At 42.0% G+C, this 16,679-nt stretch overlaps 1 protein-coding gene across 1 annotated transcript in view; it reads right to left on the reverse strand.

Moving 5' to 3' along the window:
* nlgn1 (neuroligin 1) overlaps nucleotides 1–16,007 on the reverse strand; it is a 246,242-nt gene extending 230,235 nt beyond the window's left edge. The window contains exon 1 of the mRNA XM_070831770.1: nucleotides 15,470–16,007. Coding sequence (XP_070687871.1) covers nucleotides 15,470–16,007 — 538 coding nt within the window. The remainder of the gene's footprint in view (nucleotides 1–15,469) is intronic.
* Between the last annotated feature and the right edge of the window lie 672 nt (nucleotides 16,008–16,679).

Below are 16,679 nucleotides of genomic sequence, written 5' to 3' on the forward strand. Positions count from 1 at the left end.
AGAAAAAGATAATTATGTATTATGAAAAAAAAACCTTATCACTTCAACTTTCTTAACTTTAACTATAATGAACAATCCAAATTATTTGTGCAGAACGTCACTGGTGTTTGTGCAGATTGCTGGAGTAAATCTACAGATGGTCTAAATGTGCGAACACACTCAAGTATTATCGACTTTGTTCTTTATCATTTATGCTTTACTGCCCATTATGAAGGGTGGGCATGGACATAGTTTTATTCTACCGTATACAATCATCATCCCAGTAGGTATGCTTTCTTTTTATAATGTGGCCGCATGTTGTGCAGTGATGCAATATTAATGCAATAGACTAAACTTAACCAATCACTAACTTCAGCACAGTTAACAGCCAGTGGAACAGCAAGGTTTACTGATAATATACTATATAAGAAAGCTGACACCATCCAGGTGCTTCCCACAGCCTCTTATTGAGAGACAGGTCTCTGGCTTCTAAAAGATTCTAACAGCAGCTACTCTCATTTTGGATTCACCAGAAGACTTGCTAAGTAAGAGAAACAGGACTACTGAACTCTCCACCCACTCTACCGTGATCTTTGTCGAAACATGGTGCTTGACTTTAATGGTCTTACTTTAGGCTGTTTTGGCATTCTCCTGCAATACAGCCAAGGTTTAGTGTTCCTTTTTGGCAATGAACCACATGTTCAAATCTCACATGTACACTGATACAATGCCATTTCTCTTTTAAAGCTAATACACAACGCTGATTTCAATTAACTCAGTACGACTCACTCGCTGCCCTTATAATTATAATTGAATTATTTGATCTTCTAATATGTGTGTTAGTACCAGCGCTCGTATGTCCTTCTTTTCGCAGAACAGAGAAAGCATTTAATTTTTCCCCACTGATTTGATATCTCTCTCATATATTATATATGAACGTGTTGCTATTCAAAATGTGGTTGTTATGCTTGTTTATGGTTTGTTATACAAAACATTTTATTTTCTACTAAATTAACTTAATTATACATTATAGCCAAACTAAAAACCAAGTTGTGTAAAAAGTATGTTACAAAAAGAGCATGAATATTCAGAGTAAACAGACGGAGAGCAACAGAGAAATGGAAAGAGAGACATCGATTAATGCCAAGGCTGGTCCATTGCACTGCACCTTTGGAATGAATATGACTGCAGGGCTTTAAGTGATTTATGTAGTTGTGGAGCAGCAAATTACATCTCATTACTTCTCATTGTAGCAATAAGCTGTTCTGTCATTCTTCTGTATTTGTTAGTGCAGCACGTAAATAATACAGATGAGACACTAGGTAGCAATTTGGGATGGAGCTAATGACTTTTCATCTGCTCATGTGTGAACAAACAGCAAACAGAGAGGAGGAGGAACGAGGCGAGGAGCGTGGACACGGGGAAAGATTCATACGTTCCACGGCAAAATATTCTAGCATAGATCAAAAGTCTTCAAATGAAAAATCAGACGGTGACACAATCAGACGGTGAGGTGCAACAAGCTGTGTGGTTCCAGAGTGGAGGTTGCTGAGTCTCCTCCAGCAAAACTAATCTCTTTTCTAAAGAGCTTATTTGTATGGCGCCGACATTAATGACGGACACTTTGACGGTATTACAGCGCATCCCTGTGCACTCTAACTGAGGGTTTTTTTTTCTATGTGAGACGTCTTTACTGTCTGTACATCGTGAACTTACAGATCTTCACTCATGCTTAAAGCATACATGTATTCAGAGATTCATTTAACAAGCACATCCTTTTTTTTTTTATGCAAGACACCCAAAAGATGCCGTATTTGATTTAGTTAGTACGCTGAACCCTTCTGATTATTTTTTTCTAGTATTATTATCACATATTCATTTATTTGATTTGATTTTTGAAGGTTATTCCAGTGATTCAGCGTTGCACTTCCACTGACAGTACAGGCCGAGATATCCAGACTTCTTTACACTCTGGTATGGGTCAAACTCCAAAACCATACAAAAAAATACCAGCCATTTTCAAGGAATAGTCATATTTCAAGTGAATCCTTACAAAAAGGGCCACTACAGACTATTTTAAGCATTAATATCATTCATAATATCAATATCAAATCTACTGGTATGAGAATGTTTTCCCTGTTCTCTGCTGTGTGATCATATCAGTGGCATACACAGCTCATTAGCATGCTGCTTAGAAATGATGCGTCTTGGACAGCCACAGCGGTTTGAAGGCCTCCTCTTCCCGCCAAGCAAGACTTCAGAAACGTGCTAACCTGACACTCCAGCAATGTGAGCCAAAGAGAGTGTGCATTCACAACTAATTAGGTCTTTTGTTTTTCTATAACAACCCCACTGCTCCCACCTCACCACTCCCCGTCTCATTACCAGGCCAAGGTGACACCTTGACTTCTGTCTCCAGCATCCAACATACAGACCATCTGGCCCGTCGTCACCTTGTCCATTTACACATACAAACACACGTGCACAGGAACAAAGAAAATGACACATGAAGACACACACACACACACACACACACACACACACACACACACACGCCTGTCTGTCTGTGCCTGAGTAGAATCCACATGGTTGGCCAGGAATACATTCACATCACTATAGATTTATTCTTGCTAACCTATTATAATATTCGCTTTGAAACAATTTTTTTTGCAGATTTTTTTCACCACACCATGAAATACTAAGTTCAGGTGACTTCACTGTGCCAACAAGCCCCGTAAAGAACTGGGTGGCAGTTGTGGTCTGTATGTATCTATGGGTACATTGCACTTGGGCTTGAAGCCAGCGTTACAGCATGCAGCCTGCTCCATTCCTCCATACCCAATTTAACATCACAGCATAATTAAAGGAACTTGGCAGCCCCCTAACAGCAAATTTCATAGTCCCCTGCACTAGACTAGAGCTTGTTGGAGGGGGCTGCAGGATCCCATGTAGCACAGAATATCAAGCCAACATGGGAGCACGGCTTCCATAAATAAACTACCTGTTGGGTGTAGGAGAGAAATTTCAATATGAATTGAATTGTTATTCTCATGCAATCACGGCACATGTCAGGAGCACAAACAACTTACAGGGTAAAGAGATATGGAGGAGGATTCTTGCCAGTAGACTTCTTTCTCCCTGATTGCACCACTGCACATTCGGGTTAGTGTTTGTTGCAGCGTGCTAAAGCCTTTAAGACTTTGTTGGAGTTAATCTTGAGGAAATATGCAGACTGTCTAACCAATTAGCTTTTTGGTCTAGTTAGCATGTCATGGTGAGAACATCAGTAGCTGTTTCAGCCTTATGCATTCAGTATTAAGTATACTTCAGCGCTTCTGAGATGATGCAAAACTTGCTTATACATGAACTCAACAAACCCCCACATGCTAAATCATTAGCATTCACAGTAGCCAGCTAAATAATTAACAGCTACAGAGGAGAACAAAATTCTCTATTGCCTCGTAAAAGAGCTTAATCAAAGGCATGAATCCGTTTAAGTGGGGAAATTGTAACTCTGGTTTTGTGGGGCATGGCTGTCACGTGAGAGGGATTCCTTTTTTTCATTATTTGGTAAGATATTTGATGCCGTTACAGCCGTTACAGCAGCATCCACAATGATCTCCTGGCTCCTCTACGTCCACATGTCAAAGTGTCCTTAAGAGAGACACTGAACCCCAATGCACTCCTGAAGATTATCAGTGTGTGAATGTGTTTAGATTCCTCCAGTGTGAATGAGGACGTGATGTAAACATGCTTTGAGTAGTTGAATGACTAAAAAAGGTGCTATACAAATACAGACCATTTACCAAATATCTTTTCAGCAAAGAGGTGAGTGGGCAGTGATTGGTGTCAACACCTCATGACAGTTGAAATAAATGTGTCATTATGTGTTAAAATAGCTGAAATGGGGCATCTTGTCTTAACCCTCCAGAGTTTTGGGTTAAAATGGCCGTTTTTTACTACTTTTCATTTTACCTTTGTGTTTCCCATTAAATCTGTTTAGCTTGCTTTCTTTTCTTGCTTTCTTTGTGTTTGTGTCTTTGACGCCGACGGGTGGTCCGAGACTCTGAACAGTTAAAAACAAAAAGATAAATCATAATAAAATGTTTAACAATGAAACTAGAAAGTTACTCAGGAACATAAGAGAGATGAAATAATGACTGTGTTCTGATGTTTCACTAATGTATTTACCTTTGTCTTTGATTTTTACACTTTTGAATTTATTCAAATCATTTTTCATTCTTTAGATTTAATAACTTTTTAAAGAATAAGTGACACAACGTCCCTTTTACAAATGAAATGTTGAAATCATAAGCAATTAAATGTAACCTTCCTCAACACACGCAGTAGTTTTGTTGCCACAGCTGAACTTGACCAAAACTATGACCTGCTCACGACCAGGTCCAAGGTAACAATAGCTAGCAAGCTGTAAAAAAGCTGTTGTTGGAGCAGTGAAATGAACATTTATTTGTATCACATTCATTTACACGCATTTTAAGCAATTTAACTATTCATCCTTTACTCCGCTGTCTTCCATCTTTCTCTCTTTTCCAATTCAAAGCATTTTTTTTTTCATATTTTTTTTTACCATCACAGCACCGTGCTGACTCAGACTGCAGCAACCAGATGCCATTTGCCTCACAATTATAATGATTCAAACAAAAATGTTGTACAAAAGAAACAATGCTATAATTCTTTCAGTCCCATTCCCTTTCTCCTCCTGCTAGTGTGCTGCGGCTAACAATATTGCCTACAATTAGTTTACAGCTGCCTCTCCATCATCATTGAAGCAAATAGCTTCATGCATTACATAGCTGTATGGCCGTTTTGGAAAGGGTCCCCATAAATAATGACTAGAGGTGAAATGGAAACTATAGGAAAAGCTGTTACTTCTCAGCATGCCGCATCTATCTGCATTGTTCACAATGTGTTGCGTCTGAAATATGCATGAGGCAAAATGTGTCCCCACTACGGCTGCGGCGACGGAGCGCGAAAGGAAAGAGGGAGCGACGAATAAATGATTGATTTTTTTTTTTTGTGGGATGAATCTTAGAAATGGGACAACGTTATGACATTTGTATCCCAGCCTCTGTGTGCAGTTGTTTTTGCTTTAATTTGTGGAACTACAATGGCTGGTGTTGGCGGTGCGCCGAAGGTTCAAATGTCCTTCATTTAATATTCGTGAAAAGAAAAAAAATAAGCAGCTTATTTATTTATTGTAATGCCGGAGTGATGAATATGTATGAGCAGGTATCAACGCTGTCACCTTGAGCAGAGCTGCAGCGTGCGCTTGTGTGTGTGTGTGGATGCTCCAGTGTGTGAAAAGATTGGGAAACAGTTTATATAAGCAGCCAAGGTCACACTCTCCTCTTTCTTGCAACATTTTTCCTGACCTGGCAACAAACAGGTTGTCCAAAAAGCACTGGAACTATCAAACATTTAATGAATGTTTTATCCAGAGCGTTCATAGAACTCTGAGTGATCGTGTGCGTTGCATAAAATAGTGGACATGCGATCATTGTTGCTGGAAACTATTGTTTTGATGAATGTGTTAGGGATCGATAAATCATCTGTGGAATTTTAGCACCCCCCTCTATCATCAGACATTGAACAGTCATGCAAAACCCTAGATTGTGTTCAGTGGTTAAGGTTAAGGCCATGGTTGAGGTGTGGCTGGGTTAGGGTTAAATATCTAAAACACTTAGGGCACAGTTAGGTATGACTGTGTGAGTGTAGGGTCCAGTGGGAGCTTAATACCTGCTGACTCTGGATACTTGAAAGAAATACAAGAGATTCTTTTACAATGTTTTTAAAGAGATAACATCTTTCAGAAGTCAGTTACTCAAAATTACAAAGAAATTCTGTTCGGCCCCACAGCGCTTTATTACCTTCCATTTTCATTTTTCTATTTTCTCCGTCATCTTCATTAAATGTGGTAGCCCAGTTTTTTGGCAAATGGAGGGGTAACTGCTTCCATACTTTACCACAAATTAAGTTTTAATAAGATCAGATGAAAGGATAAAAAAAAGGGGGGGTTGATTTTGAAATGAGGACGTAAACTGCCAAACAGGAAGTGAGAGCTTCCCATGGGCTTTATAGTAGGAGGAACTCAGACTGTACCATGTTGGGGAGGTTACAAAGAGGGTGGTGGGAGGGAGGAATCTTTCTAGATTTATTTAGTTGAGTATCCTAAACAAAAACCTCTGTACTTAGCTATATTTTGTTGATATTTTAATGTTTGTTGTGACAATTAAGCTAATGATTATGAATCATTTTGTTGTTTTCACATTGAAATGTTATTTTTAGGAACTAAATCTGGTTTGTCTGTTGAGGCTACGATATACTACAATACTTCTAAAACTACAGTGCATTTTGTCACAGGGTAGTGTTACCATAAAAAGAATGATATTTTAATGGTCTCTTGTCAGATCATCATAACATTTGGTATGCATATTCATGATTCGTGATCATGGGCCACTCACTCGGTAATCGGCTAAGTAATAGGCTGTAATTACTATTTTTGTCACAATCATTCAGAGAATTTCTTCATCTCATTTGTATTGCGCACTAGTTGGGTTTGTCACAGCAGAAGAGATGCACCACTATCACTGCTTCACGTCCAGCACTGAAGAGTTGAATAAAGACAACAAACACCGACTGAAATGCAGTGAGAGGATTCGGCCCAGATTAGATGCATCCTGTCTCTCTCATTCTGCGTCTCTCTAACTTTCTGTTTCTAACTTGAGGTCGCCGTAAGGTCAGCTGCGCCTGGGCTGAAAATGAAAAGTCCACCACCTGCCCAGCAGCCAGCACACACAGTCAAAACTCTGGCAGACAGGACGAAACTTAAAATCCTCCAGACACATTTCCACGTAACCAAATCCATGGGTCCATCAAGACAAACGCAGACCAACACACACACACACACACAAGCACAACACACTAGCATAAGAAGTTAAGTTGTGAGTTGAGGTGACAGTGCCCCTCAGGGGAGACCCAAACACAAGAAGGGCCATGCCTATTTCTGCCTTCTATTTCCTCCACTCTGTTTGCGTGTCTTAATGTGTATGTGTGAGCACCACCTCCCACAGGATCCTGCTTCAGCAGCTACAAAACTGGGACAAAGCCTGAGGAATAAGGGAGAAAAAGACAGGAACATGAGAAAAGGACAGAGGAAAAGTGAGACGTGGGAGGGCGAATAGGTCAGGACAGAAAGAGAGACAGAGACGGACACAAGGGAAAAAGGCCAATCTGTGCTGACCGATTGGCAAGAAAGAGACACATGGAGAACAAAGAAGTAAGGGGAAAAGGGGGAGTCGTGAAGGAAAACACTACAAAATCACCGACTGTGAAGTTGCTTGCATCCTGATGCAACTCACATCTACAATGGAGCTTCTATTCTGAAAACTTCTGACGTGGAGACAACACACAGACATTTCAGAATAGTGCAACATGTTGAAATAGTTCCAGAACTATTTGAGATATTAAACAGCTTGTAGATGCGCTGGGAAATGGCCTAGTTTGGGTTTTAAAAGCCAAATCCTTAATTCGACATGAACATAAAGGGAGTTCCGATCTACCACGGAGAAAACTTTTTTCTTTTCTTTTTTTTACGAGGTCGGACAGCATTGAAAGACGAGCAGAGAAGTTGATTTCGTGAAGCACACAAGCAGTATGCAGCAAGACCCAGCTCTCAGAGACAGGAGCTGGCCATAAGTGGTATAGACAAATATTACACAGCAAAAGGCCGACCAGTTCTCACTCCCAGGGCGTCAAACATCGATGCTGAGTCATCCCCCTTGGCACCCTTCCTGCGTCAACATTCGATGCTCAGAGCAACACTTCAGGCCATCCAGTCATTCGATAAAAGATAAGGCAGGCTGTGGTTTAGTGTGGAGCTACATGCTACATGTGCTAACCAATAAGGTAGGCAGGTCATGCCTTAGCCTAAATCCATCAGAGTTGGGGGGGGGGGTCTGACCCCACAATCAAAATAGTGAAAGCTGTTAAACCACAATGGTGATTTTGTAAATACTCAACTCGAGGCTTCAAAATTGCAGTTGACAAACCGTTGCTGTGGCTACGTCCGCTGTCTGTCTGTGCTTGAAATAACAACGTTACTCACATAACTTCAGTTTCATTTTCGGGTTCACACAGGACAGGAACCCCGGTCTCCTCGCACAAAATACGATACATGTACAATCGCCTGGGGTGGCTGCGGCTCAAAGGACCAGAAGGTCGGTGGTTCGATCCCCGGCTCCTCTAAGTCAGCATATCGAAGTGTCCTCGGGCAAGACACAGCTTCAGCGTGTGAACGTGTGAATGAGGATGTGATGTAAAAGCTCTTTGAGTGGTCGAAATGACTAGAAAGGCACTAAACAAATACAGACCATTTACAATTTTGACTTCCTACCCACCTCGTCTGCTCTGTGCTGCTCGCTGCGGTCGGGCTGCTTCCGTCAAAAAATGGACCTGGCACATATCTTTAGCAGAGTGGAGCACCGAGTCGCTTCTGGGATGCTTCTGAAATGCGCCACAGTGCTTCTGGTGGTTTAAAGCATTAATTAAAGTGGGCATATACAGCTCCGGCAGCTGTGTCGCAGCCAGAACACAATGCAGACATCCCCTGTGGGTTTAAGCCTTAAATGTGAACTTGCTGTTATACATTACATCGCCCTTTAGTGTCTCATACAGACACTTGTTCTTCAGTGTGAGATGCCAAAGGTGGTGACAAAGCGGCAGTATTTGACCCCCTGGGAATGAAAATGGGTTAACTTGGCAGGGTGCCTGAGTGTAATCAAGTCAAGTTTTATTTTATTTCCCCGGATCTTGGGTCTGTGTGTCTAATACTTGAGTGTATCAGAATAGATCCAAGTGTGTTTAGTATTAGCTTTGGTCATTTGGTAAATCATAACATGTTTACTGTACAGATGTGAGAGAAGCGTCCATCTCATCAAAGCCTTGGCAAGAAAGCAAATTAAGTGTAGTTCCCAAAATGTCAGTCAGCTTCTTTAAATCTGTGTTCACACATATGGAGTCAAAGTGACTCTTTCTCGCTTCCAGTCAGTAATGTATACTAAATACTGAGCTCCGATTGGTTCAGTGTTTTCACATGTTTCCATTACAGCAAGTGAGCCATTTCCAAAGCAAATTTCCTCACAGTTTTGTTTTTCTTATTCATGCCCTGGTAGCAGGTTGTACAGTTTGTTCTGGGTTAGATATTTGTAGAGAACAGCAGGAATGTGTGTGTTGCATCTACAGTATCAAATGCTGCTGAATCACTGTACATGATTGACATTTTTGCACAATTTAATTTGCACAGCATGGAAAGTCACCCTAATAATCAAAGATTACACCACATTCTATTGATCTCAATGCTTTTCTACACACTGGGGAACTTTTCCACATGCATTCCAAGTCAGTTATTATACTATAAGTCTTGCAGTCCATTTTAAATTGGACTGAATCTAGTCGGTGGCCGCTATAATGTCATATACTGTACTGTGAGGTGCATTTAAGACACTTAAGCAACAATAAAGTCTATAGCAAAGCCTGTGGAAGAGAGGAAAGACCTCACAGCAAGTTGCTAAACTGACTGGAAACTAACGAACTGAGGCTGAACATTGTCAGTTGTGATGCCAAATAAATTCACTGTTATTACTCCAAGTGTTATAATTTGTGTTAAATGAACTTTCCTTCACCCCTTCGCATGTACATTTACATCAGCCTGTGTTTTTCTGTTGCCCGTAATGCCTTTTGACAACCCGCAGAGTTGAGGCATGAACATGCCTGCAGTCAGCTGTGGGTTTAGGTGGAGACAGTACAGAACAAGGAAGAAAAAATGGTCCAAAAATACAAAATGCACCACAGAATAGCTACTTGGCAATGTGACCAGGTATTATGCAACTCTGCCTCTAAGAAATTACATTTATACAGTACAAATTTGTTTTCCCAATTTTGTTTTTGTGGGAAATGTAATTGGTAAAGGATGGCATAGGTTGTTTCTCAAAGCACGTTTGATTGCATATCGATTACTCCGCGGATACTTTTCTTACTAATATTTTAGTTGGTCCATAGAATGTCAGAAAATAGTGAGAAAAAAAATCAATCCCATTTTCCCTAACTATTTTTTTTTTTCCTCTAACCAACATCCTAAAACCTACAAATATTGGGTTTGCAATGGCATTAAACAGAAACAACCAGCAAATCTGTACATTGCAGAAGACGAACCAGAAAATGTTTGGCATTTTTACCAACATTTTTAAGCGCAGATTCATTAATTGTCAATCAAATTGTCAAATAATTAATGCCACACTATTGAGAGCATACAGCTAAGGCTGTGGTCTATTACCAGTATGATACTTGGATTTACGTGCCAGTATAAAACTCGCTTTCAGGAATCCAAACCTGCTGTTCTACAAGACCATTTTCTATTTAAGAAAAGAAGCCAAACCTATTAATTCATCAGTCTTAAATGCTGTCTTAGAACAAGCAGCTGTAGTTGGCTGTCATTTGTGATAAGTGAGGCTCTACTGCATTACTGTATTTCAATTTTCAGAATGAATTGTGAACGCATGCTGCATTGAGAGAGAGAAGACCAACCACAGTGCTGCTACCTCTGATCTCATTACAGAGACCGCTATCCCAGCATGTGATAACTTAATGATCGTACTCCATGCCAGACACATCAAAAACACTACTTTTAACCACAGAAGGCCTCTCTGAACCAGCAAGGAAAAGGACGGTACACCAGTCCTTCTGAGGACAAAGAAATGAGTCCCACAGCAATTACACTCTGCCTCACTCACTGTCACTGCTGCATTGTTTGGCTCTTTGTGTCCTCGTCTCACTTTGTTTTTGTCATTCTTAGTCTAATATTATTCCATGTCTGCCTTTTTGTCACTGCTCCTCATCCCTGCCCACATTCCTCTGGTTAACCTTATTTATCGCATGAACTCTGCCATGACTCATGTGCAGAGGGACACTAGCAATAGCTCCTCTGTTATGTCGGCTGCAAGTACGAATGTTCATCAGATTTCCCAGTAAGACAAAGGTAAATGTCAAAACACTTGCTCAGCCTTTAAAAGAATTGATCAAACCTTGGATATATTTTCGGACAAGTTCACAATTTCAACCCAAGCAAATGAAATCTAAGTTTAAGTTCACTCATGGCAATTCTTCACCTGTAGCTCGAGGTCACCAGTTTCCCTCAGGACGAGGCTATTTCAGCTCTAAACTGTTGTTTACATCACATAACATTTGTAACATTGTGATGTCCACACTAAAGGTCTGTTCTAAAAAAAACTTTTAGTTGGTCTTGGTTGGTCGCAATAATCCCACCTCCCATCTCCATTCTAAGTGATTCTTTGTGCTGGTGCCGCTCTGGAACAGGTTTTCCTGGCCCAGAGCCGATTCTTTCGCCGCTGAAATACAACAACTGGTTCAAGGTTAGGCACTGAATGGCCTCAGTGGAGAGTTTATTAGTTTTAAAAAGACAGAATATTTTTGATTTGACTGATCTGAGTCCCGACCACACTTATGTTTCTTCCGTTTCGGCCCTGCCACCACATGCGTCACTGTGGCTGCACACATCGAGCCATGAAATGGTCTTGTGACTCAACATGATCTGTCCACTCACACCATGCACCGCTGACTACACTTTGTGCTACTGTGTTGCTGGTAATGACTGAACTACTGACACTGCCTTTGTAAAGGAAACCTAAAGTCGCCCACACTCAGTGAACATGTTACATCAACCAATATGCACACTCAGTGTCTACCTTAAGACACTTACAGGAACTGCTCTGTAAGAGTCATAATATAGTGACTCAATCACATTGTAATGTTCCTGCAGTTTTCCATGGGCCTTATTCACATGATGGTTCTTTCATGATCCCATGATGAAACATACTGATGAAATCTTTGCCGCACATTATACTGTCTGGTTGGAAATAAGCTCTTGAAAAGTGCAGTTCTTGGATATAATGGGGCTGACACAGATTATATGTAGGTCAGTAAAGAACGAAAGTAAGAAACATGATTTCATTGCTTCATCCATTGTTACAATGTTGTCGTCATGTTTTATATCGTGAAATGTGTCAACCCACCACCTGATTCTTGTGGAACCTCCTCATCAAGCTATCATGTTCATTAGCCAGCCTCTTATCAAAAGTGTGTCTTTCAACATGAACAACATGAAAGCAGCAGTTACAACTACTTTTTTTCTGAAACCACCACTACTACTAGAAATGTATTGTTCATAATGAGGATGTGTGCCTGCTTCTGTCTCTGTACCGCACACCCATCTGAAAAACCAAACAAGCCACACTTAACCAACCTCAGAGACCTCCCAGGCTCTCTTAAATCAGTGGTTCCTATCCTTGTATGTCTGATGCACCCCCGCAGCCCTGTTAGATGAGATTCCAATCACTGTCTTATCCCTTCAGAGTCTGGGGTAAAACGGCGTTTTTACCACTTTTCATTTTCCCTTTGTGTTTCCCATTAAAACTGCTTAGCTTGCCTTTCTCACCTATGTGATTCTACAAGTATTTATTTATTTTGACATAATATATGGACACACTGTATGTAAAAGTGCAAAAGAAACACAAAATCCGAGCAGGAACTAGTTGGATCTTTGGAGGAGCGGGGGTCTGCGGACACCTCCTCTCGTTCGTCTTCACGCGCAGCTTCCACTTCATCCTCTGAAAGGAGTCTTCCTCAGAATCAGAACGTTCTTCCCCAGATTCAGCATCTTCTAACTCGTAGAAGAGCTGTAGTGCGCCACTTCGGCTCTTTATAAATTTAGTCTTAATAGGCCGATCGACAAAATTCAAACACTTGTAAAAAGTTTGAAGTGTCCGCTTTCCAACAGTCTTTGAATTGAGCACCTGTGTGCTTGTGTCACAGCTTTACGTTTTCAAACGTGCGACATGTGACTTTGACGCCGTGTAGCGGTCCTAGACTCCGAAGGGTTAAACAAAAAAGCTAAAATGAGTCTTGAAACCTCTCCTCAAAAATATTCAAAGTGGCCTTCAAGCGTTTATCTTGAATGAATCTATATACACTTTCATTACCTACTGACTACTTCGTGGGAGAGCTGACCAGCTGCGTAGAGTGACCCACTGCACAGAGCTTCACCTAATGAAGTGCATGCAGTGAGAGCGCTGTATATAAAGTTGTGAGAGGCTCCCTGACATTTCACCAGAATAAAGTAATTATTTCTTAATGCATAGCCAGCGGGTAGTAAAAACGCAAAGCAGCTTCTACTGTAGCACGGATACAGCTCCGCCATCTTGTTTTTCCTGTTTGTTGTTGTTCTAAACCTGATCACCTTTTTCATTAAAATTCCATAACATATTTTATAACGGTGATTATCCATGCTGTGTGGCATAACATGTAAGCTTCTATAATCTCCCAGTTTAAATGTTTAAATGTCCCCTGTGCGTTTCTCTCTGTACAACACGCGTGAGGACGGGACAGGGGAGGGAAAAGGGAGGAGAAGAGCAATGGGGTTAGAGTTTACATGTATCTGTGTGGTGAGAAGAGAGGGAATGTACACAAAGTGATAGTGCAGGCTGCCAAGACAATGACATTAACACCCAGACCTTATCAAGGACACTGTCAGTATCTGTCTCTCTGTCTCCCCCTCTCTCTCTCTCTCTCTCTCTCTCTCTCTCTCACACACACACACACACACACACACACACACACAAATATGCACACACCCACCCAGGGAGGGACAGGCTGAGGAACAGGAAGAAAAAGACCGAGGGGAGGAGGATGAGGAGGAGGAGGAGGAGGAGGGCATTATCTTGATGAAACAGCACTTGATACAGTAGTCCGAGCCAACCTGAACATAGCTCTGCTTTCTTTTAATGGAGATTACACAGTCAAGGTCCAGCCTGAGCTCATCTTGTTTAACACTGCATACAACTACATCACTGTGTGTGTGTGTGTGTGTGTGTGTGTGTGTTTGTGACACTGTGCTTCATCTAATATCCTGCTATTTTCTCACACATCAACCACCATTACCACATACCTTTTGACCCCTGATCTGGCAGCCAATCGAATCCCCCAGTCTTGCTAACCAATGAAAGCACACGTTAATGAACCGGTGAGTGTGTAGTGCAACTCCACCTCACCATTATCCTGCCATCACAAGGTCTACACATTATATGGTTGATTCAGGTTAGTGGCAAATATCTCGTTTGTGCTGCGGGATATCTGATACCTTTGCTGACAAATCTGAAAAGGTCTTTTTTCGTCCTCTGCTCTGTTATACTGTCTGAAGGTATGTTCAATCAGATGAGGACTACTTTTGACAGGTTTTCCCTACTTTGATATTTAAAACTGGCCATAAATTTCTTTCTAGGCAGTGTTTAAAAAGGTTCCTCTCTTTCATTTAGGATTCCAAATACCTGCGTATGCCCTGAATCGAGACCTGAATAATTCGTAGACCTTGCTCTCACGATTGCTCTCTGGTGCACAACACAGTTCTTTTTTTTTTCTTCGTATTTTCAGGCTGTTTCTTCTTCCTGTGGCATTGTATAGATTGCGTTCAGATCATACATACCTCCTTGTCTACAAATTTTCTTGCCCGGTTTCCTGGCACATTCCTTGGATATTCTTTTGACTGTAAAATGAATAAAAGACTAAAGAATAACATGGAGCCCCTGGACGCGCGACGCACACAGGAGCTGGCATGCACGCGCGCACACACACACACACACACACACACACACACACACACACACACACACACACACACAAAGCTGATTGACTGAAAAATATTTAGGGAGGAGGGAAAGGGACGCATAAAGACAGAGGGAAAGAATGAATCACAGCAGCTCAATCAGTGCAGTATTCAGTCTCTCAGTCAGCCAGCCAGTCACTCAGCCAGTCAGCCAAATCAATCAGAGATGATCTAGACAACGACTGTCTTGTTTAATGAACTGTAGCCATTGTGGTGGAGCACAATAGGCTATGATGAGCTATAGACTTGATGGAGGCTTCAGGGGAGGGCAAATAAGGCGATGAGTAGGAGGAGGATAGGAGGAGAAGGAGTAAGAGGATCAGCAGGAAGGTGGAAGAGGAGGGAATGTTAGGAAAGAATGGAAAATGGAGGGAGGAGGATTGGGGCAGCTGTGGAGTGGAATGGAAAGATGATACCTTGGGCCCACTGGATGTGATAGCACAAACAAACACACACACACACGCATGCAGACTCTTCTCTCTTTCACAAAACCACACACACACACACACACACACACACACTCATGTACTATAAGCAGTGTCATGCACATTAAACATGCACAAGGTCATGCTTTTCCTCTACTGACAGACAGACATGGACAGAGACAGAAATCCACTCTCACATAGATAAACAACAACATACTCTTCTCTCTACCAGAAGGTTGTGGGTTCAATACCCTCCACCCCACCCCTTGCTGTCCACACAGTCATCCTGCCCCGGGCCCACAGGCTAACTCACCATCCTCAGTGGGGACATAGATGTTGAGATAGAGGCAGTCCTCGCTCTGGTCCTGGACGTATGTGGACACCACATCAATGCTGTTGGTGAACCACACTGGCAGCATGACGTCCGGCAAGCGGCCCTCCACGATGCTCTGAGGGCACACCGGTGCAAAGTGTGTGGCGTTGCGGATCTCCGGCCACGAAGTCGGTGGGTCAGGTGGTTGAAAGCGGCGCTCGCCTGTGGGCGGAGCGGCATACGGGACACCAAGAAACTGCACAACAGGACCCAGGATCTCATTGTTGAGCTCCTTCTTAACGCCGCGCAGCTTGCCGTTGACCGTGGTGACCACTGGGTCATTCTCGTCGAGTTTCTGAGCTGACACGGCAGCTGGAGATGTCTGCAGCACCAGCAGCCCCAGCCATATTAGAGAGGACACCCACCGCCCAGAGCTTAAGGAACATTCAAGCCCTATGTATCCCATCATCCTGCTCCTGCTCTTGGCAGTCTGAAGTAGCCGACACCCAGTCCTCGAATGGTGCCTCCACTGGGACATTGTCGCTACTCCTTGTTTTCAACTTGATTGTGTCCTCTCTTGTCCTTTCCGAGTAAAAATTCCTTATTTTCTATCTCTCACTTACGCCATGCAGATGAAAACACGAGCACGCAATCACACTAAAATCACATTCATTCACAGGAATAAGCAAGTGGTTAACTCCGGAGCAGACGAGAGTCGTGGTTGTTAATGATGCTTTTTAAAATCCAGGCAGTGTAAACCATCTGGTGGAAATGTAGTAGCCATCTGTTTCCTCCAGCTTTGTGAAGGGATATCTGAGAATTATTCCACGCAAGATGCAAAATATTTTTCAAAGAGGTCCTCTCAACAGCCACTGCAATAAAGGAGAAAATGGTGAAGATACCATCTATAAGCTGCACAACTCAGAAGGTAGACAAGCCAGTCAATGTTGAGGGTGTCCATCGTTTGGAGGTGAGCAGACTACAATACACAGCAGTGAAAGCAGGAGTAGTGGTGCGGTGGTTGTTATACTTGTAGTTCGGTCCAATCCAAAGTCTGTCCCCTGCAACACAGAAAACACAACAATAAGCTTTCACACAAACAGAAGTAATGATATTCTCAATTCAACATCCTTTGCGTTTCTTTTTTCTGCCAGCTGCAATACATTAAAACATCAGCAATTAGCAGAAGGGCCATTTGATTGACATACTA

This window comes from Pempheris klunzingeri, chromosome 6, assembly GCF_042242105.1.
Source record: "Pempheris klunzingeri isolate RE-2024b chromosome 6, fPemKlu1.hap1, whole genome shotgun sequence".
Classification (NCBI taxonomy): domain Eukaryota; kingdom Metazoa; phylum Chordata; class Actinopteri; order Acropomatiformes; family Pempheridae; genus Pempheris; species Pempheris klunzingeri.